The 23,210-nt window shown below is 49.6% G+C and overlaps 1 protein-coding gene across 2 annotated transcripts in view; it reads right to left on the reverse strand.

Moving 5' to 3' along the window:
- Positions 1-23,210, reverse strand: part of CPT1A (carnitine palmitoyltransferase 1A) — an 87,316-nt gene that overhangs the window by 5,456 nt on the left and 58,650 nt on the right. For both annotated transcript variants that reach the window (XM_016921421.4, XM_016921422.3), the window contains 6 exons: positions 21,774-21,962; positions 20,653-20,758; positions 15,327-15,443; positions 13,266-13,430; positions 2,253-2,387; positions 1,160-1,312 (listed from right to left, as the gene is read on the reverse strand). In XM_016921421.4, coding sequence (XP_016776910.2) covers positions 1,160-1,312; positions 2,253-2,387; positions 13,266-13,430; positions 15,327-15,443; positions 20,653-20,758; positions 21,774-21,962 — 865 coding nt within the window. The remainder of the gene's footprint in view (positions 1-1,159; positions 1,313-2,252; positions 2,388-13,265; positions 13,431-15,326; positions 15,444-20,652; positions 20,759-21,773; positions 21,963-23,210) is intronic.

Consider the following 23,210-nt stretch of genomic DNA (forward strand, 5'->3'; position numbering starts at 1 on the left):
AACAGGGAAATGTTTCCTAATCCCCTCCTCTACCGTCCCTCAGGAGTCGCTTTGGGAAGACGAGAAAAGCCTGGCTTGGTCTTTTGATTGTTCCACACACCACAAGTCTATGTCTCCACAGGCCTCGCTGGCTTGGGCAGCGTATCTGCAGAGAGCATGCGGGGTGGGTGGGGCCCCCAGACTGGGGCAGGGAGTGCAGGGTGGGGGTGGGGGCATACCAGCAAATAGCATCTCAGACAGTGAAGATATATGGAGTAAGATTCGGAACGGGGACAGAGGTGTCAGACTTGTACCAACTCCCACGAGCCAGCTGCCATATTTTCAGAGAATTTTCAAGCTGGCTGTTAAATACAGCCACTATTAAAAATTAAATTTGCCAGGCGCAATGGTTCATGTCTGTAATCTCAGCACTTTGGGAAGCCGACGCGGGTGGATTGCCTGAGCTCAGGAGTTCGAGACCAGCCTGGGCAACACGGTGAAACCCCGTCTCTACTAAAATACAACAACAAAAAAAATTAGCCAGGCATGGCAGCGTGTGCCTGTAATCCCAGCTACTTGGGAGGCTGAGGCAGGAGAATAGCTTGAACCCGGGAGGCGGAGGTTTCAGTAAGCCAAGATGGCACCACTGCACTCCAGCCTGGGTGACAAAAAATAAAAAATAAATAAATAAATAAATAAATAAAACTTAAATTAAATTTGAGCTGGGCACAGTGGTGCACATCAGCTACTCAGCAGGCTAAGGACGAAGAATTGCTTGTGTCTAGGAGTTTGAGACCAGCCTAGGCAACACTGTGAGACCCTGTCTCAAAAAACAATAATAATATATTTCATAAACTTACAATAAAAGGATTTTTAAAACAAAGGTGGTACGCGCTCACAGCTCATCACTCCCTAGTTACTTCCGTGCGTCTTACTGTGACGTAAGCTCTCGAGGTCTTCGGGTCTATTAAGTCAGGGGCTACGTGTGACAGTGAAGTTATTGAAGAAACGCAGTACTAAACGCGCTGCTCACATTTTCCATTTTATGACAGCTACGCCCACAGACCCGTTTTTTTCAAATGCCCATTCTGACATTAAAATATGTTCATGCAAGGCTGTAGTAATTTACTAAGTTTTGGTCTAGCCAATACAACTGACGGAAGAAGTGGAAGAGACTTACTTCCTTAAGGAAAGGGGACTCCATGGCGAGATATTTAGACACCACGTAAAGGCAGAAGAGGTGACGATCGATCCCAGAGCCGGTCATGGCGAGGCGATACATATGCTGATGCTTCTCAGACGCCAACTTGAACAACTTCAGCCTCTGTTCCACCTGAGTGACAAAAGGTGGGAAGGACATATGTTGCGTGTCTCAAGTTGAGCAGTTACGGATCTAAGTTAGCCACCGCACCCGGCTAATATTTTTTGTTATTTTTAGTAGAGACGGGGTTTCAACATGTTGCCCAGGGTGGTTTCGAACTCCTGAGCTCAGGCAATCCGCCCGCCTCATCCTCCCAAAGTACTGGGATTACAGGCGTGAGTCACCGCGCCCGGTCTGACAGCCTTTCCAGAATGAAGTTTGTCTCGGAAAAAAGAGCCCTGGCCGGTGTCTCCTCTGGGGATCAGCAGAAAGCACCTGCACGCTCTGGGGATCAGCAGAAAGCACCTGCACGCTGGAGTCAGGCGGACCCAGTGGCCTGGGTCTGACCTCAGCCATTAGTGAGCAGAATGGCCCAGCAGCTGCTGAATTCATCTAGGCCTCTGTTTCTTTATCTATGGAAATGAACTGATGACACTTCTCAGGACCACTGCTAAGAAAATTTAAAGGACAATGTACAGAAAACCCCCAGGCCCCAGCCTGGCACTTGGGGCCCAGCGTGGCAATGGCTCTAATAACCAATGGAAGGTCTCCGTGCGACGGTCACAGCTCGCCTACCCTGACACCAACCACCTGTTCAGTTCCAAAGCAGCCACCTGCTATGCCTTTCCTCATTGTGTGTCCTGGCCTAATTTAAAGACTCTCAGGAAGTAGAATATGATTTGGAGAAGTATCATTTGTAACATGCGTCTCTGTCCTTGTCCCTACCTTTACCTTTTAATATTTTAATACCTTCTGTACCCTTGAAAGGGGCAGAGGAAAGAAGCTGAATCGAGCACCCCTGAAGAAGAAGGTACAGGAATGATGAGATCAGAGAAGCTGGAGTGATGGCCTCCAGAAGCCTTTTAGGGAAGTGTGACAAGCACGTTGTGTCCTCAGCCTGATGGCACATTACCGTCTGGGCCGGGTCCACCATGGCCCGCACGAAGTCGCATGACTCAGTGGTGCAGGAGCGCACGGTCTCCGTCCTCCCCTCTCGGAAGAGCCGGGTCATGGAGGCCTCGTATGTGAGGCAAAACTTGCCCATGTCCTGGGGAAAGAGAAGTACTTTAGTGCACGGCAGGGCATGCTGATATGTCTAAAACGTAAGGAAGGATTGGGTAAGGTTGGCAAGGAGAAGTGGACTTCATTTTCAACATTTTTTTGAGACGGGGTCTTGCTGTTGCCCAGGCTGGCATGCAGTAGCATGATCACAGCTCACTGCAGCTTCAACCTCCCCCTGCTCCGGTGATCCCCCCACCTCAGCCTCCTGAGTAGCTGGGACTACAGGTGCATGCTAATTTAAAAAAAATTTTTTTTGTAGAGACAGGGTTTCACCACATTGCCCAGGCTGGTCTTAAACTCCTGGCTCAAGCGATCCACCCGCCTTGGCTTCCCAAAGTGCTGGGATTACAGGTGTGAGCCACTGTGCCCAGCCTATTGTCGAATCATGTTTTCAGTCTCTGGCCGCTTTTACATGTGGGTAGTTACGTGGCAGCAGACAGAGGTGTCAATGGCTTCAGGAAGGGCCTGGTGGAGGTGGGTCAGTTTCTAGGTTAACCAGGTTTCTGTTTCAAGATGCAACTGATACTATGACACCCCCCCCACCCACCCCCGAGTCCAACACACCTCCGCTGCATTCCCTTCAGGCTAAGGTGCAGCCTGCAGCAGTGTACAGAAGGAATGCCGTGCACAGCAGGGGATCTGTGTTTGAAATGATTTAAAGACACAACGTATTGCCTGGAGCAATTCCACTGCGTCTGGAAGATGGTGAGAATGATCTGGGAGAGACTGTGCTGGGGTGCAGGAAGAATGTCTTTAGCAGGAGGGCGGGAAGTGGGTGGGGCGGGAGCCTGAAGCACAGCCACTGCCCCATTAGACAGGAAGCCTCGGGTGGGCTGGCAGATGCACAGGGAAGGTCTCTTCCAAAAGCTCCTGTTTTCTGGGTGAAGCAGAAGAAAGCGGGCCTGCTGAGGGCCAGGCTGGAGAGGAGGTGCTGGCAGCGGGAGAAGGGTGTGATGTGGCATTCAGGGGCATGGAAACATGGTGCCCGGGCCCACTGGGGTCAGCGCTCACTCGTGGGGAGGGGAGACGAGGCAGCTGTTGAATGCTTTTTTTCCAGCTAGGCCGGTGCCTTGGGAACAGAATCACAGCAGCTGGAGAGCTGGGCTGAACCCGGGAGCCTCTGCAGGCTCCCCAGGTAAGTTCAGGGGGACCAGGGAGTCAAGGTAAGGGATGGTCCCAAAGAACCATGGAACCCACGCCCAGAGAAGAGAAAAGGGAGGGCAGGGAGGGACAAGGGGATGGGGTCAAGGAACGTGGGCATCTGGGCCTAGAGAGGACAGCACGGCAGGAGGGGCTGATGCCCCTGAGGCTGAGCCTTGGTGGAGATGACAGGATAGTGCAGCAAGGGCCCCTGCTGGGAACAGCAGATGGTGGATAAGGACAGAGACTGAGTCCAAGGCAGCACGCGGCTGTGGGAGGAACAGCATCTGCGTGCTGCCCCAAGAAGGGGCCCGGGGCCACCAGGCCAGCTCAAAGAGGACCAGGTTCCAAGTAGGGACGAGAAGGTGATAAGCAGCAGTTTATGGACCCAAATGATTCCTGACCAGACACATCCCTGCACATTAGGGTGCACCCTGGCACAGGCCCTGGTGGCCCCAGGGTGGCAGACCCACCCATCTGCAAAGGACACCGTGTGGCAGGCTGATACTGTCAAACGAACCCAGAAGAGGGTGCCAGAGGCAAGGCTGGGCTGAGCACAGGGCCTGCTCAGCCTGGGGAAGGGGAAGCCGGACAGAGCACAGGACCCGCTCAGCCTGGGGAAGGGGAAGCCGGACAGAGCACAGGACCCACTCAGCCTGGGAACGGGGAGCCGGACAGAGCACAGGACCCACTCAGCCGGGGAACGGGGAGCCGGACAGAGCACAGGACCCACTCAGCCTGGGAACGGGGAGCCGGACAGAGCACAGGACCCACTCAGCTGGGGAACGGGGAGCCGGACAGAGCACAGGACCCACTCAGCTGGGGAACGGGGAGCCGGACAGAGCACAGGACCCACTCAGCTGGGGAACGGGGAGCCGGACAGAGCACAGGACCCACTCAGCTGGGGAACGGGGAGCCGGACAGAGCACAGGACCCACTCAGCTGGGGAACGGGGAGCCGGACAGAGCACAGGACCCACTCAGCTGGGGAACGGGGAGCCGGACAGAGCACAGGACCCACTCAGCTGGGGAACGGGGAGCCGGACAGAGCACAGGACCCACTCAGCTGGGGAAGGCCTGGCACCTGCACACAGGCCCAGCTGAAGTCAGGCTCCTCACAGTGCAGCCAAGATCTCTGGAGGAGAGGAGGCCCCTGAAAGGCAGAAGGTAGCGTCCAGGACCAGGGCCCCTGAAAGGCAGAAGGAAGCGTCCAGAACCAGTGAAATGAGAGTGCATCAGCCAGCAGAAAAAGGAAACTGAAGGCGTCGACAAGAGCAGCGGCTTTGCAGAGGGAAGCGTCTAGAGACCGTGGGAGCACGCTGGACACCAGCGCTAAGCAGCACTTGCAGTGAGGACCTGGCTGAGCCCCCAGGATCCCCCCAGCATAGCTGGCCGCCTTGGGGAGCTCTCTTCCCCAACTCACAGATGCCACCAACCCTGGTGGCATGACACGACACTCAAGATTCCCTTGGGAGTGGGGGTCACAGGCCTGGGGCCTGCCATGAGGCCACGGGGCCTCCTGCTTCCCATGCTGATAGCAAACGCGCCTTTCAGAGCCCTTCCCGCATCTCCTCACTACAGAGCACTTCATAGGCGCTCACGATGAAGAAGTGGGGAGAGGGAGAGAAGCAGATAAAAGGGAAAGCGGAAATGTGGCATTTTAGTTATTTAATAAAGGTAAACTTGAACTATATGATGCAATGATTCATTTGAAATCAACGTTCCAATATCAAACTTTAATTGTGTAAGTTATGAGAACAAGTCATGCCTTGTGCCCACAGTTTAAAAGACAGTCATCTAAAAAACTTCTTGGCAAATGCATTGAATATTAGTGTGCAAGCCCCACTGGAGCTCAGACGCCATCAGAGAGCCAAACCGGGTTACAACTGCGGCACCCTTGACCCACTGTGACCAGCCGCCATCAGGAGGATGGCCCTTCGCTGCCACCAAAACATCTCCAGTTTCTAAGAAGCAGGATTCAAAGACAGTCTATAGATATACTGACATATACGGCATCACACACTAGCACTGTTACTATGGGGCTAATGATTCAGGTTGGTAGGGCTTCCAAAGCAGGAGGCAAATAACTGCTGCAGACTAGAATTAACACCACTGTCTAGTGTCAGGATTCAATCCATATTCAATATTCAATACTGATTTACTGATGCTCCCGGCACAGGAAATACTGTTGTAAGACAGATCATGCCTTTGCCCTCAATGAGCAAACATTCTAGCAGGAGACAGGGATGAACAAAAAAATTCTATCACATCAAGTCAGGCCACTGAATAGAAATAACACAGGAACAGGGAACTAGGGAACAGAACAATGGGGGAGGGGCTACCTTTTTTTTTTTTTTTTGGAGACAGTCTCACTCTGTCGCCCAGGCTGGAGTGCAGTGGTGTGATCTTGGCTTACTGCAACCTCTGCCTACCGGGTTCAAGCAATTCTCATGCCTCAGCCTCCTGAGTAGCTGGGATTAGAGATGCGTGCTGCCATACCTGGATAATTTTTGTATTTTTAGTAGAGACGCGTTTCCCCATGTTGGCCAGGCTGGTCACAAACTCCTGACCTCAAGTGATCCACCTGTCTCAGCCTCCCAAAGTGCTGGGGTTATGCTTTATAAAATGAAATACACAAGGTTATTGTGCATAACCTTGAAGGACCCCTTCAAGGGGTCAATATAACACAAGGTTATATTGTGTATAACCTTGAAGGACCCCTGAGAAGGGGTCCCCAGGCTCTCCTAGGCTGCCCAAGGGGTCCAGGGCAGAAAAAAGGTTCAGAAGCTTAGAAGAGACCCACAGGGCCACAGCAAGGTTCTGGATTTATGTAAAACCACAGGGAGGCTCTGCAGCTCCCAGCTGGGTTGAGATCAGTCTGAATGTTAATTTTTGAATGAATAAATCTGATGTATACTTTTAATAGATCACTTTAATGGATCTGTCATTTTTATTTTATTTTTTATTTTTTTGAGACAGAGTCTCACTCTATCGCCCATGCCAGAGTGCAGTGGTGCGATCTCAGCTCACTATAACCTCCGCCTCCCAGGTTCAAGGGATTCTCCTGCCTCAGCCTCCCAAGCAGCTGGGATTACAGGTACCTGCCACCACGCCCGGCTAATTTTTTGCATTTTTTGGTAGAGGCAGGGTTTCACCATGTTGGCCAGGCTGGTTTCGAACTTCTGACCTCAGGTGATCCATCCGCCTCGGCCTCCCAAACTGCTGGGATTACAGGCGTCAACTACCACGCCCGGCACTCCAGCCTGGGTGACAGAGTGACACTCTGTCAAGGAGGAAAAAAAAAAAAAAAAAAAGAAAAGAAAAAGGCAACTTCACAACATCACCTGCTAATATTTTGCATTTATCCTTTCTAGACTTTGCATATAACAAAGCAAGAGTTGGGAAACTTCTGTAAAATGCAGAACAGGCTGTGCGGGCCAGGTGCTCTCTGTGGCAACTACTCCGCTCTCCCACTGGAGTGAGAACAGCACAGACAACATGTGAAAGCCGTGCATGGCCGTGCCCAGAACGCTTCACTGATGAACACTGAGACTTCACGTAATTTTCACATGTCACAAAGTATTGGTCACCTGTTGACTGCTTTTCAACTACTAAATATGTGAAGCCATTAGCTTTCTAAGCCATGAAAACAAAAATGAAAACAAAAACATTGAAGGGCCAGGTTTGGCCTATGAGCCACAGTCTGCAGATCATTGTAAGAAACACCTGACTTTCACATACTGTTTTATGACTAAATATTTTTCCGTATAATATGCCATAGATGGCTGGGCGTGGTGGCTCACACCTGTAATCCCAGCACTTTGGGAGGCCAAGGATTGCTTGAGCCTAGGAGTTTGAGACCAGCCTGGGAAACAAGGTGAAACCCCATCTCTACAAAAAACATAAAAATTAGACGCGCCTGGTGGTAAATGCCTATAGTCCCAGCTACCTGGGAGACTGAGGTGGGAGGATCGCCTGCACCCAGGGAGGTCGAGGATGCAGTGAGCCGTGATTGTGCTACTGCATTCCAGCCTGGGCAAGAGTAAGACCCTGTCTCAAAAATATATATACACATATATATGCCTTAGACATCACTTAATAGCTATATAATATTCCGCTGTGTGAAAATACCCTATTTTAATTTAGTATCATGAAAGGAAGATTCACTCTGCCGAAAGGAAAGGATTACACTGAAAGCTTCGTGCAAGAAGCTGCCTTTTTCTTTTGTTCCCAAGCACAGAGTGACGGATAAAAGGCGAAATGTCTCCACTCTGGGTTCACCGGGTTTTGTGTAACAAATATGTAACTGACGATTCCCCTACTGCCCCTTTTCTCTTGCATCATGGGAATTCCGTAACGTGGCCACGCCCTCCCTTCCTTCCCCTCCTGCCTGCTTTTCCTTTGAAATACTGAAGCCCTCAAAACCACCTTTGGAGGAAGGCACAGGCCTGTCTCCCAGGCACGCATCTTTAACCTTGGCAAAATCAACTTCAAAATAAATTGAGACCTGTCTCAGACACTTTCTAGTTTCCAGTTTTTTTTTTTTTTTTTTTTTTTTTGAGATGGAGTCTCGCTCTGTCACCCAGGCTGGAGTGCAGTGGGGCGATCTCGGCTCACTGGAAGCTCCGCCTCCCGGGTTCACGCCATTCTCCTGCCTCAGCCTCCCGAGTAGCTGGGACTACAGGCGCCCGCCACTGCGCCCGGCTAATTTTTTGTATTTTTAGTAGAGACGGGGTTTCATCGTGTTAGCCAGGATGGTCTCGATCTCCTGACCTCATGATCCGCCCACCTCAGCCTCCCAAAGTGCTGGGATTACAGGCATGACCCACTGTGCCCGGCCTGCCAGCATTAACTTTTAAGATTTCTTCTTCTTTTTTTATTCTTTGAGACAGAGTTTTGTTCTTATTGCTCAGGTTGGAGTGCAGTGGTGTGGTCTTGGCGGCTCACTGCAACCACCACCTCCCACGTTCAAGTGATTCTCCCGCCTCAGCCTCTCAAGTAGCTGGGATTACAGGTGTGCACCACCACCCAGCTAATCTTGTATTTTTAGCAGAGATGGGGTTTTACCATGTTGTCCAGGCTGGTCTCGAACTCCTGACCTCAAGTGATCCACCTGCCTAGGCCTCCCAAAGTGCTGGGTTTACAGGCACGAGCCACTGCGCCTGGCCAGATTTCCTCACATTTTTACAGTAAGCTTGCTCACACGTGTTTTTTGTGTACCTACCCTTTTTCATGGATCATGTGCAGGGTCAAAGTTATTTTTCCCCGATGCATGTTTCCAACTGTGTGGTCTGTGCTGCTCCCAGTCCTGCCATGGGGCTCCTAAATTTATTAAAACTATTCCCAGCTGCTCTATGAACATCCCTGCCTCAGTCCACCCTCACCAACATGAAAAAAAGCCTTTACCAACCCCGTAGGCAAAAATCTAGTCTTGTTTAAGTTGTACTTGTTAGATTCTTGGTAAGATTAAGCTTATTACCTACACTCATTGACCGTATTTTTCCTCTCTTGTGAACCACAGTTTCTGGTCTGACTCCTTATTTCTCTTGGATTATTTTTTTCCAAAGGCAACCACTTAGCCAGATTTCCCAACTCCATTTACTCACCAGCTCCCTGTCCCCTACTGATGTCAAATGCTCCCTCCATTACACGTTATTTCCCGGGCCTGCTTTTGTACGAGGACTGCAGCATTTTATTTTTATTAAAAACAATTTTTTTAAAGATAGGGTCTCACTGTCATCCAGGCTGTAGTGCAGTGGCACGATCACGGCTCACTGCAGCCTCCACCTCCAGGGCTCAAGTGATCCTCCCACCTTAGCCTCCGGAGTATCTTGGACTACAGGCATGCGCCACCATGCTGGACTAATTTTTTTTTTTTTTTTTTGTATTTTTTGTACAGACAGAGTCTCCCCATATTGCCCAGTCTGGTCTCAAACTCCTGGACTCAAGTGATCCACCTGCCTCAGCCTCCCAAAGTGCTGGGATTATAGGAGTGAGACCACTTTAATCACAACAGTCTTCTAACTCCTACACTTTGAGTTTTAGGATTTGAAAAAGTACATGTCCACCTCCCCCTGTCCTGCCTCCGCCTGATTGCTTTTCTTTTCAAAAATGTTACAGGTGACTCTCAAATGTTAGCCTTTTCAAGCCTCAAGATCAACTGGGCAAGCTCCTCTCCTGAAGCCCCTGCCTGACCTCTCACTGTCTTCATATTAAATGTGTGAACTAAGCCAGGCATGGTGGCTCAGGCTTGTAATCCCAGCACTTTGGGAGGCTGAGGCAGGCGGATCACTTGAGGTCAGGAGCTCGAGACCAGCCTGGCCAACATGGTGAAACTCCGTCTCTACTAAAGATACAAAAATTAGCCAGGTGTGGTGGCAGGCACTTGTAGTTTCAGCTACTCGAGGGGCTGAGGCAGGAGAATCACTTGAACCTGGGAGCCGAGTGAGCAGCCGAGGCTGCAGTGAGCCGAGATCGTGCCACTGCACTCCAGCCTGGGCAACAGAGTAAGGCTCCGTCTCAAAAAAAAAACAGTGTGAACTGGGAACATCCCTTCCTCTATGGTTCTGAAGTTTTTTTTCATCCAAAATCATGGCTTTTTCTCCCTCTCCCTGGGGAGGAGTTGGGGGGCGAGTGCTCCTCGGCCTTCTTCCCAGAGTCCAGTCTGCTTTATACACGTATGCCTGGAAGGTGGGGCCCCAGATTCTCGTTTCTATTACATTCTCTTATTATATTTCCCACTTGGCCATCATCCTTGTGCAAGAAAGCTGGTGGTCTTTGTGCGACTCTGCGCTGGGCCGGCTCACTGGGTGTGCCTCTTAATCGTCAAAGCCTTTCTGCTGTTCCATCTCCTGAACAGACATAAATGTTCCTCCTGCCCAATTACCCTGTCATCTGCTAGAGGCATCCTCATCTTTCTTGTTTTAAGGGGACTGCCTCCCACACTTTTACTTTGAAGCAGTAGCTAGCTATTAATACACGATGCCACTTATCCTGTTAAGGAAAGAGCCCTATTACTAAGCCCCTTGACCAAGAGCTCTTATCAGGAATGGATGTTAAACGTGAAACGTCTTCTTAGGATCTGTCAAACTCACTATCTAGGCTCTTCTCTGACCCAACAGTATGGTTTAGTGTATGACTGGATTTACTGACACAAAACCAGCCTCTCACCGTTGGTGTACGCCACTGTGGGTGACTATTCTTTTCCTACAGTGCTGGATTCTAGTTGCTAAGATTTTATGGAGGGTCTCTGCACTTCCATTCATGCGGGAAGCTGGTCTGTGCTTCCTTTTTCTGCATTTAGCTGCAGCACAGTGATGAGAGCCACAGGTTCTCGAACAAGCCTGCCTGCTTCCGATCTCAGTCCTGCTGCGTATGAGCTGGAGCCCTCAGGCAAGATGCTTCACTTCCGAGTGTGGAGGGCAGAGATGAAGAGATGCCTTCCTCGGGGCCGTCCTGAAGTTTCGCTCGCTCCTGCCAAGTACATGGCACAGTGGCTGGTGCCCCTTGCAGCTCATTCCCACACCTGGGCCACGTGGGTTCTGGGGAGCAGATGGGGTGGCTTCCTTTGTGGAGTCTCTGAGCTGCAAGCTCTTTGGAGTCACGAGGGTGGCTCCCTGACAACCTCTCACTTTGGTCCATGGACCAGAGACCTTTTCAGGTTTTCTACCTTGAGTCAACGTCACCAATTTGTACTGCTTGCAGAATAGTCATTTCAGCATGTTTCAAAATGTACTAAACTGGAGCGTGGCATTTCCTTACTAGACTCCTGAGTCCTGCACTTACTTGCAGGGAATTCTTTTAAAAAAGAAAAAAATTTAAAAAGATAAAATAACATCCTTTCTGTAGGTAAGGTATCAACTGCTTGCATGCCCTCATACTGCACGTTTACGGGCAAAATCTGCTCATCAATTCTCAAAATCCAGCTCATTGATTCTGAGATGCGATGCCTCTATTCCACGTCACCTTTTAATCACATGATCTTTAGTCAACGATCTGTCACAGACAGGAGCTTGTCACTGTGCTCCTGGTACTCTGCCCAGCTGCTTCTGGTTTACGCATAGTGAGCATGTTACTTGGGAAAGCAAGGCTTCATAACTGTGACAGTCTTTACAGACTGTATTAGCATGCATTTTAAATACGATTTTGGCCCATTCATTCCAGTTCATCTGATATTAACACTGCCTCTTACTTCTCTGTAACTGTTTTCTTAACTTTAGGTGGAGAGGGCATAGACTCTGGAGCCGCTGGCTGGCTTTATCCCTGCCTAGTGCCACCCTGGCAAGCACCTGGCCTCTCTGCACCTGTTTCCTCACCTGTAAAATGGGATAACAAGAGTTTCTGAGGCATAATGGGGACTTGTAAATTTTTAAAAATGGGATAACAAGAGTGCCTCCCAGGTGCAGAGACAGTGAAGTATGAGGTACGTGATGCACCAAGCAAAACTCAACAATGGCACAATCGTTACCAAGGTTGGGGGGGGCAGTGCCACACGCTGCATATGTGTACAGCACTCAAGTTTTAAAACAAGGCTGGGCACGGTGGCTCACGCCTATAATCCCAGCACTTTGGGAGGCCAAGGCGGGTGGATCACCTGAAGCCAGGAGCTCGAGACCAGCCTGCTCAACATGGTGAAACCCCATCTCTACTAAAAATACAAAAAATTAGCTGGGCATGGTGGCGCACACCTGTAATCCCAGCTACTCGGGAGGCTGAGGCAGGAGAACTGCTTGAACCCAGGAGGTGGAGGTTGCAGTGAGCTGAGATCATGCCATTACACTCCAGCCTGGGTAACAAGAGTGAGATTCTGTCTCAAAAAAAAAGTTGGGAATATCTCAAGCCAATGCCACGATGACTTGTGCTGCCCCCAGAAACCAAGGGCCCCCTCTCTGGGATGGAATGCTCCCTCCAATGGACAAGAAGACCCATTTATGTCCCTGCTAGGGGTGCAGGCTGCTCCTCCAACAGGGGTTGCCAGGTGCAAGCCAAAATATGGCCAGTGCTCAGAAAAGGGAGATGGAAATGCCATGTGTATACAGGGGATCCAGCCCATGGCACCTCCAAGTGGCTGGAGTTTCTCCTTTTATGGAAGGAGATGTCAAAGGCCAGAGACGTTAAGTAATTTGCCCAAAGACATCACTTAATAGCTATATAATATTCCACTGTATGAAAATACCATAATTTAATTTAGTATGGTGAAAGGAAGATTTACTCTGCCAAAAGGAAAGGATTAAGCTGAAAGCTAAGTCATGCAAGAAGCTTTTTATTTTGTTCCCAAGCAGACAGCGACAGATGAAACGTGGACCATGTTCACCTGACCTGTGTAAAGTGCAGATTTACCGAGCGCCAGACGAATACGTAACTGACTATTCCCCTACCTGCCCACACTATTTCCACTTTAGCAAATGCTAGGATTCGGGGCTTATTATGGGGCTTAACTCTCCCTCTGTAGAGTGATGAGATCTCACTTTGTCCCCATCCCCCAGACTCTCCCTCTCCCGTGTCAGCTGGGAATCTACGCCTGCTGGAGGGGGATTTGCGAACTTTGCCCGCATGCGTGGTGAAACACCCAACACCACCCGGCCCCCGGAGACCGGGGTGGGGGGGGAGCTGTGCTTCTCCTATGCCGGGTTTCGGGCCTTCCCTCCCCACTGGGTGAACAGTCTTGGGCAGGTGTAGGAACCCCCAAAGTGCTCACGACAAAACCCTAGGCGGTCAGTTCTTACCTTGTAGTGCGCCAGCTGGAGGGCCAGCTGCACAAAGGCGTCTGGGCTCGTGCGACATTTCTTGATGATTCCTTTACCAAAGGCTACGAATGGGAAGGAATGGAAATCCACGTCGTTTGCCAGAAGATTTGCGGTGTTCAGGGAGGTCTCTATAACCTCTTGACACTTGAGAGAAAGAAGAAAAAGGTTTTACAGAACGAGGGGAGAAAAGTACTGACGCACACCCAGAAGGAAATTGGAGGCTGGTTTTTAGTGCAGCTACAAACTCGGTACTGGGAAGTACACAAACGTTTTCCTGACCCAGAAGCCCTAGTAAGTTAGGGGCATGGCTCCCTGACCCCGGAGGAGCAGCTGCAATGTTATAGCAGGTAGCGGGTCTGACATGAGCAGGCCAGGAGAGGGCTTCCTCCGACACACACTGGGAATATCAGGCGACCATCAGTGATGGTCAGGTGGTTGTGAACTGTCTCTCTAAAATAATAATCGGTCACAGCCGGTGCCAGGGAAAGGCAGTCTCTCAGTAGATAGAAATGGAGCTGGTGACCAGCAGCTTCCCTATAACATCTCAAGCATTGGGCGAGTGGGCTGAAGCATGCGCACTGAGAGGCAAAATGGCGGCGTCTAACTGGAATATGAGCTTCCTCCAGCAATGCTAGACAGGCAAGGGCAGAACACCTCAAGTGAGCATGCGCACAACGCCAGTAAACATACTGCGCATGCTCCCTTCCCAAGCGCTGGAGCCACTGTGCATGCGGACAGCCCACAACAAGGGAGGAATTGGGAGAAGTAACACAAGACCCTGGACGCATGCCAATGTATAAAACCTCAAGTCAAGAGGTCAAACCTCGCACTTAATCTCCCAAGTTGGCCGCTTGGCCCTCTTCCAAATGTACTTTCCTTCCTTTCGTTCCTAAAGTTTTTAAAATAAACTTTCCCGCTTTTAAACTTGGTCTCTCCTGCCTTCTGCCCCACAGTCAAATTCGTTCTGAGAAGGCAAGAATTGAGGTTGCTGCAGACCCGTACAGATATGTTCTGACGCTAACAGGAACACGGGTAGGGGATGGGGGCACCCTGGCTTCCAGTGAGACCCCAAAGGGTGTTTCAAATAGTCACACGTCATCTTATGATAACGTCATCACACAGTGGCAATCAAGAAACACATTTTTTTACTTTTTATTATTTATTTATTTTTATTTATTTGAGACAGGGTCTCCCTCTGTTGCCCAGGCTGGAGTGCAGTGGCACCATCGCTGCTCACTGCACCTTCTGCCTCCCTGGTTCAAGCCATTCTCCTGCCTCAGCCTCCCGAGTAGCTGGGACTACAGGCACTTACCACTATGCCCGGCTAATTTTTGTATTTTTAGTAGAGACGGGGTTTCACCATGGTGGCAGGCGCCTGTAATCCTAGCTACTTGGGAGGCTGAAGCAGGAGAATCGTTTGAACCTGGGAGGCAGAGGTTGCAGTGAGCTGAGATCGCGCCATTGCACTCCAGCCTGGGTGACAGTGCGAGACTACATCTCAAAAAAAAAAAAAAAAAAAAAAAAAAGAAAGAAAATGGTATCTTGGACTCCAGGGAATTTCTCCTTGGATTAAGTGAACTAGGATTTGGTATTTGCAACCCTAAAATTCCTTCCCAAAAGGGCTCCTGTGAATGGGCTGCCTCTGAGCGTGTTTAAGAGGTGCCAAAATGAATTAAACTTTGAGAAGTATAAATGAGCAATTTAGAGGCTTTCAGCTCTAACCTATGTGATTTTGGCTTTTAGTTTTTGATTATGAGCATTCTGTAGATGTCTAGTTAAGTTTAAGCTGGAAATAGCGCTGACAGTCTTAGCCAGCAGCTTCAAAAAGAAGAAGAAATATTTACCGAGGCTTCCGAGGCAACAGGAGCTGTGACAGCCCCGCAGACCCACGGAACTCCCTGAGCAAACAACTTTCAGCCTTAGTGGTCTTCAACTGAGCTCATGATAGGGCAGGAACTACGGTTGGAAAATTCATCTGTAAGACTTCAAATGTGTTTCCCATCCCAGGTAAGTAACAATGGTTGGATAATCCGGACTTACTTCCCCCGGGATGTCCCACTGCAGCCTGGTGGGGTACGGAATGTTCGGATTGGTGTCGCCTTTGCAGTGCCCATCCTCCGCATAGCCCAGCTGGAGGCTGTCAGTGGACATGACGTACTGTCAAAAATAGAACAAAATTATTAAAACTAACAGTGGTACATAAAACACATTAACCTCCAACATGAAAAGAGGGTTGTTCTTTGCAGAGATGTTACAAAGTTTGAATCACAGCTGTTAAGGCTTCCAGTATGCTCAGCACCTAATGAGGTGGATCTGATCTCCATGTCAGATGTGACAAAGAGAGGACAGAAGAGGGCTAAGGGCTTGCTCAAGTTTGTGATGCTCTCCTTTCACTGGCAAGTAAACCTAAGCCAATTTATTCAACGGTGTTTATTGGGCACCTACTATGGGTCGGAACCACTGTAGCATCAGCGGCATCCAAGCCCTGGTGACAGCGCAGACAAGAACTGTGTTTTGTAAACAAAACAGACAAGAATTCTTGCCCTTACTTAAAAAGTGAAATATACCTGTATGACCCAGCAGTTCCACTCCTAGGTATATACTCAGTGAAATGAAATGAATAGATGCTCACACAAAAACTTGTACAGAATGTTCAGAGCAGCATTATTCATAATAGCCAAAGAGTGGAAACAACACAAATGCCCATCAACTGATGAAGAGATAAACAAAGTGTGGTCAATCCATACAATGAGATATTATCCAGCCCTAGAAAGGAATGAATTCCAGGTATGTGTTACAACGTACTGAACCTTGAAAACATTATGCTGAGTGAAAAGAAGCAGGCAGGCGCGGTGCCTCACTTCAGTAATCCCAGCACTTTAGGAGGCCAAGGTGGGAGGATTGCTGGAGGCCAGGAGTTCCAAACCAGCTGGGCAACATAGTGAGATCTTATCTCTACAAGAAATTTAAAAAATTAGCCAGGTGTGGTGGCACATGGCTGTAGTCCCAGTTACTGAGGAGGCTGAGGTGGGAAGATCACCTGAGCCCAGGAGGTCATGGTTTCAATGAGTCATGACTGTGCCACTGCACTCCAGCCTGGGCGACAGAGCAAGACCCTGTCTCTAGAAAAGAAAGCGAAAGAAAAGAAAAAAGAAGCCAGACATAGAAGACCACATATTGTATGATTCTATCTATATAAGATGTCCAAAATAGGCACATACATACACACAGAAAGATTAGTGGTCATCAGGAACCTGGGGGAGAAAGGAATGAGGGGTTTCTTTTGGAGGTGATAAAAATAGTACAGAATTAGGCTGGGCTCCGTGACTCACGACTGTAATCCTAGCACTTTGGGAGGCCAAGGCGGGTAGATCACTTTAGGTCAGGAGTTCGAGACCAAGCTGGCCAACAAGGGGAAACCCCGCCTCTACCAAAAATACAAAAATTAGGTGGGTGTGGCGATGCACGCCTGTAATCCCAGCTACTCGGGAGGCTAAGCAGTGACTGTTGCACAAGCACCTCGTGAATATACTAAAAACCACTGAATTGTACACTTTTAAAGGGTGGATTTTAAGGTATGTGACTTATATCTCAACTAAAAAAATTAAGTTTTTTTAAAAGAGGAATCCTTGTGCTCAGGAAGCTTACATTCTACTGAGGGAGGTAAAAACAACAACACAAGGTCGGGGTGACTGTCGGCTGGCGAGGGGGCGGGGCGGGGCGGGTGGAAGGCGCCGCTAATACGTGGGGGTCACAATCCAGGCTGACCTGAGCCAGCGAACGAACAGACTTGATCAGGTTCCACCTGCTCTGGGTCAGAGCTCCAGAAGAGCCTGACACAGAAACATCAGAAATAAATCAAGAGCAAGACCGGGTGTGGTGGCTCATGTTAGTAATCCCAGCATGTTGGGAGGCCGAGGCAGGCAGATTGTTTGAAGCCAGGAGTTCAAGACCAGCCTGGGCAATGTGGCAAAACCCCGTCTCTACAAAAAATACAAAAATCAGCTGGGCGTGGTGGCGCACACCTGTGGTCCCAGCTACTCGGGAGGCTGAGGTGGGAAAATTACTTGAACCCAGGAGTTGGAGGTTGCAGTGAGCTGAGATTGCACCACTGCCCTCCAGCCTGGGCGGCAGAGAAAGACCCTGTCTCAAAAAATAAAAAATAAAAATAGAACAAGAACAAGAACAAACAGACTCAAGTTTGACTAGATCTGTCTTTAAGGGACTGCACTGGGCCTCCATGTGAGACTAGGTCAGTCCCCATCTGTGTATGGATCACATAAGCCCCCAGCCAGGGGTCCCTGGAGTCAGGCCATCCTGTCTGCTGGACGCTAACAACTAAACACCACTATTTCTATGTGCCCACCCTGGTCTAAGACAAAATCCCTTTATCCTTATCCGGAGAACTTTAAAAAACAAGCCTGATCTTGTAAATATCCAGTAGATTTCTCTACTTGATAAATGTACCCTGTGTGATCCAGCTGCCTATGGTCCCGACTCTTTTTCTTTTGCCAAACAACAGCTCTTTGGCATATAGGACTCGGGAAGTCCTTGGCCTGGGGTATAACAAGCCCGGGCTATTATGCTGTGCAGAGATTTATTAAAGCGTGCCTTCTTGCTATGTCCAGAGACACTGAAGGCAGCTTGATCTTCAGTGCACTCTGTAGCTAAAAGGCTCTCTCAGCTTTTGTCGGCATCGCCAAAGAACCCTGGTGGTGGTGAAAAGCCCTTTTAATATTGGCTGCTTTTTATCAGGTATTAATGTCCTAGGGTCATACTGGTGTCTTAAAGCCTAGAGCACTATGTTTTTTTTTTCCTTTTTATCCTTTTTCCTACATAGAAAACCTCCCTTGGCTGAAGGAGTGGCTGGAGGTTTTGCCAAGACTCCAACCAGAAGTAAGACAATTAAAAGAGGTAGAGGAAGATGAGACAGGAGCCCCTAGCCTAGTCTTGGGAGAGGGTAGCAGGGCAGTGCCATTCCTAGGGGAAGTGAGGTCAGCTGAGACCTAAGGAAGACCTGACGGGGCCAGGAGCCAGGGGAAGCCAGGGGGAAAAGCCTTCCAGGCAGAGAGGAGGGTGAGTGCGAAGACTTTGCAAGAAAAAACTGGCACCAGAATTTGTTTATCTCTAGGGGAAAAAATAGACAGACACAATATTATAAAAAGAAACGTCAAGGCCAGGCGTGGTGGCTCACGCCATAATCCCAGCACTTTGAGAGGCCAAGGCGGGTGGATCACTTGAGGTCAGGTTTATATATATATAAAAATTATCCGGGCATGGTGGCGTGTGCCTATAATCCCAGCTACTCGGGAGGCTGAGGCAGGAGAATCACTTGAACCGGGGAGGCAGAGGTGGCAGTGAGCTGAGATCGCACCACTGCACACCAGCCTGGGTGACAGAACAAGACGCCATCTCAAAAAAAAAAGTCAAAATTCAAAACATTCACAGAAGTTTAAAGAAAAAAGAAGGTCATACATTATGATGTCTTCACAAGTTTACTACTAATTTCTTTCTTTTTTTTTTTGAGACGGAGTCTCACTCTTTCGTCCAGGCTGGAGTGCAGTGGCGTGATCTCGGCTCACTGCAAGCTCTGCCTCCCGGGTTCACGCCATTCTCCTGCCTCAGCCTCCTGAGTAGCTGGGACTACAGGTGCCAGCCACCACGCCCAGCTAATTTTTGTATTTTTAGTAGAGACGGGGTTTCACCGTGTTAGCCAGGATGGTCTCCATCTCCTGACCTCGTGATCCGCCCGCCTCGGCCTCCCAAAGGGCTGGGATTACAGGCGTGAGCCACCGCGCCCAGCCACTACTAATTTCTAATTTCAGACACACAAACCCGGCTCCATGCCCTATCAAGAACAGCGAGGTGCTCAGCCTGCAGCTGGGCCCTGTCTCCCACACACGCTGTGACTTTCAGGTCATTTTATTCCACTTCATTTATTAGGCCAGCAGGAAAATTTAAAACACTGCAAAAAGATGGTCTTTATAGTCAATGTGAATCTCAAAGGGGCTTGTTGCTTTAAAAGAAAAAGATCTCAAGTCTCATCACAACAAGTGACCACAGTATTTTCTGTGTCAAGTCTACGGATGATGATCCTAGAATTTAGCAACTTTAAACAAGAACCTGACCGGTGAGTTAAGGAAACAAAACTTTCATTTAACTTCTCATGCCAAACATGGAACAGGTCAAACAGTTCAGAGTAACGAATTATTAAAAAAAAACAAAAACAAAAACAAAAACGCTGAGTGTGGTGGCTCCCATCTGTAATCCCAGCACTTTGGGAGGCCCAGGCAGGCAGATCCCCTGTGCCCAGGAGTTCAAGACCAGCCTGGGCAACATGGGGAAACCTTGTTTCTACAAAAAATACAAAAATTAGCTGGGCATGGTGGCACACACCTGTAGTCCCAGCTACTTGGGAGGCTGGGGTGGGAGAATGTCTTGAGCCTGGGCGGTCAAGGCTACAGTGAGCTATGATTGTGCCACTGCACTCCAGTCTGGGTGACAGAGTAAGACCCTGTCTCAAAAAAAAAAAAAAAAAACAATGGTAGAGGCCAATCCACAGGTGCAGACAGGGGGACAGGGGCTTGTGTTTTTCAAATAACCTGGTAATTTTAAGAATTAAAATGATGTCTTAGGTAAAAAACACGCTGCATGTTTATAAACCCAGATTTTCACATGCTTGCTTCTATTTGGCCTAAAAAATGCGGTAGGTAGGAAACACTAGGAAATCCAGCACATAAGGGATAGTTTATTCCAGGAAAAACCGAGCTTCACTTCTGCTGTGAAGCTGCGGCCTGAGAGTCAACTGCCATTTCACTCTTTTGTTCCCTAAGGAGATGGCAGGAGATGCACTGCTGTTCAAGGGACCTAAGTTATGGGAAAGGAAGACAGGGATGCCTTTAATCTAGTGATTTAACTTCATGTGCATTACTAGTACAAGTGAAAAATTCATATTCTATAATCACGCAAATATTACAAAACTAAATTGACTGTGGGGTTTGGATTATCTTTTTTGTTTTTTCTTTTTGAGACAGAGTCTCGCTCTGTCGCCCAGGCTGGAGTGCAGTGGCACGATCTCGGCTCACTGCAACCTCTGTCTCCCGGGTTCAATCGATTTCTTCTGCCTCAGCCTCCCAAGTAGCTGGGGCTACAGGCATGCACCACCATGCCCGGCTAATTTTTGTATTTTTAGTAGAGACGGGGTTTCACCATGTTGGCCAGGCTGGTCTTGAACTCCTGACCTCAGGTGATCTGCCCGCCTCGGCCTCCCAAAGTGCTGGGATTACAGGTGTGCGCCACTGCACCTGGCCAGGTTTGGATTTTCAAAAGCAACTTCCACATTCAAGTGAAAAGTGTGAAAACTCACCTCCCAAAGGTGGGCCACGATCGGCGCATCTGCCCAGGAGTGTTCGGCGTTGAGGCCCATCTTCCCGTTTTTGAAGACAACAAACGTGAACGACTTGTCAAACCACCTACGTGAAACACACATGTGTGGAACTTAAGTGTTTAAAGAGGCAAAAATGAGGAGACATTGCACCTCTCTGCTTCATCCTGGATGGACTAATTCACTTTGCACCTGTCCCTCTAACAGTGAGCAGACACTCAGTCTCTGTGGAGTGAGGGTGAAAGTACAAACAGGACACTGAATCACTCATTTCTTCCCTGTCCCAGACACAAAGATGAGCGCTTATATCCTGGCAGCCTGAAGTCAGGACCTGTTGTTATCGCAAGGCAACTGGGGAGAGGTGGGAGGCTCTTCCCGTGGGCACATGACCCCTTCATCAGCCAATCCTTGGCTCCACCCTGCAGGGGGCGGGGCTGGCCAACACTTTACAGATAAGAAAAAGAGGACTTGAGATAGCCACATGCCAACACCCTGGCCTAACCCTGTGCCTAGCCCTGTTTGCCACTCTCCCCTGCCTGAGTCCAGGGACCTGGCAGCCCTGCATCTCATGAGCATCTCCAAACAAAGGTGGTCATGCACAGAGGAGGGAAGAATCTCAGATTTGCAGCTCAGGCTGTGTATGTGTGATAGTTTTGGCAGAGGGAAGAAAACTGAAGGTTGGCCAGGCGCATCTGTAATCTCAGCACTTTGAGAGGCTGAGGTGGGTGGATCACTTGAGATCAGGAGTTCATAACCAGCCTGGCCAACATGGTGAAATCCTGTCTCTACTAAAAATACAAAAATTAGCCAGGTGTGGTGGCACGCGCCTGTAATCCCAGCTACTTGGGAGGCTGAAGGAGGAGAATCTCTTGAACCTGGGAGGCGGAGGTTGCAGTGAGCCAAGATCAAGCCACTGCACTCCAGCCTGGGTGACAGAGCAAGACTCCATTTCAAAAAATAAAATAAAATAAAACTGAAGGATATATTTTTATGCCACCTTCTTTCTTAGCATTATAGATACTTAGGGGTGAGTGTCAGGCACACAGGGTATTTCTTCCAAGCTCATGGGCAAACTCCTGTCTCTCAGAAGGTAAGGACGGTACCTGTCGTAACATCGGCCGTGTAGTAGAGATTTGGCGTAGCTGTCCATCGACGTATCTGGGTCTTCACTTCTGTATCCTTCTTCAGTTTCATCTAACGTCACGAAGAATGCTGCTTTCTCCACAGCATCAAGAGACTGCTTATTTTTCCCACGTCCAAAATAGGCCTGACGACACCTGGCCCAGGGAACTCTGCAGTGAAGATGAAATATGATTAAAGGCAGCCCGACCTGCAGCGATGGAGCGTGATGTTTGAAATGACACAATCAAACCTTTGCAGTTTTTCAGAATTTCTCGAAGGAAAACTCCATGTTGATGATGTTCCCCATCTGAGACTGTTTGCTGGAAGGACTCTCACCTGCTCCTGGTCTCCAGACCACAGCATGGGGAGCGGTGGGTATTTTTTGTTCAATAAATGCTGACTAAATGAACGGCCAGATTGCAGGCTGGCCCCGTGGGGAAAGCCGCCAGGAAGCAGCAGACCCAGATCACCCTGTTCCATGCTCCCTGACACACCCTCCCTCCCCTCTACAGGAACCACCCTAGGTAAGTTCCGGCAGCCCAGGTCACAGTAAGTGCATAAGAGTGCATCCCTCATGCCAGGCTCTGCTCCAAACCTTTTCTGTGTACCAACTTACTGATCTTCTCAATGCTACTGTACCCATTTTTCAGATGAGAAAACTGAAGCACGGAAAGATTAGGTCACAGCTATTTTGAGGCAGAGTCGGAACCCAGGCCATCAGCCCCCAGGTGCATGCCACAGATGCCCATGTGACCCCTCCACAAGGAGGTCTCCGTGCCCGTCTTATTTGAATACACAGAACTGGTGTGATGCCCACTTCCTTCTTGGAAGACCCACCAGCTGGGCTTCCTCGAGTGCTCCCGGGTCCCTCTCACTCCAGCTCCTCCAGGGCCCTCTGCCATTGCCCACCCTTCCAGATCGGGGCCATCTGGCTCTCTCCCCACCTTCTTCTCTCTAGGAGTGCTTGGCTATGGCGGCCCGCAGGGCGAATAAGCCTAGAAACACGCCAGGCCTCAGTGCACCCCGCTCGGGGAACAAAGGTGACGGTGACGGTGGCCGGCACGTAGGGAGCCCTTCCTGTGAATGACTCCCGTGGGTAAGATGCTGATCTGGCCCTATCCAGAGGGGGCATCGGGACCGAGGCGCCTACAGACCCACAGGGAGCCCAGGCCCCGCGGCGCCGGCTCAGGCTCCCCACGTCTCCTCCGCTGGGGATTCCAGGCTCTGAGAGGAGCGCATCGGATGAGCGCATCTTCACCCGAGATGCATCTCCTGCCGCCGCTCTTTCCAGCCTTGTCAACACCACAGCGGATACCGAACAACGCCGGCTTCCCCGCACACATCCTCCTCCATCCCGCTCCTGCTCCCGGGCCTGGCCCTCTTTCAGGCCCTCACTACAGGCCACTGAAAAGCATCCC

Source organism: Pan troglodytes, chromosome 9 (assembly GCF_028858775.2).
Source record: "Pan troglodytes isolate AG18354 chromosome 9, NHGRI_mPanTro3-v2.0_pri, whole genome shotgun sequence".
NCBI classification, from domain to species: domain Eukaryota; kingdom Metazoa; phylum Chordata; class Mammalia; order Primates; family Hominidae; genus Pan; species Pan troglodytes.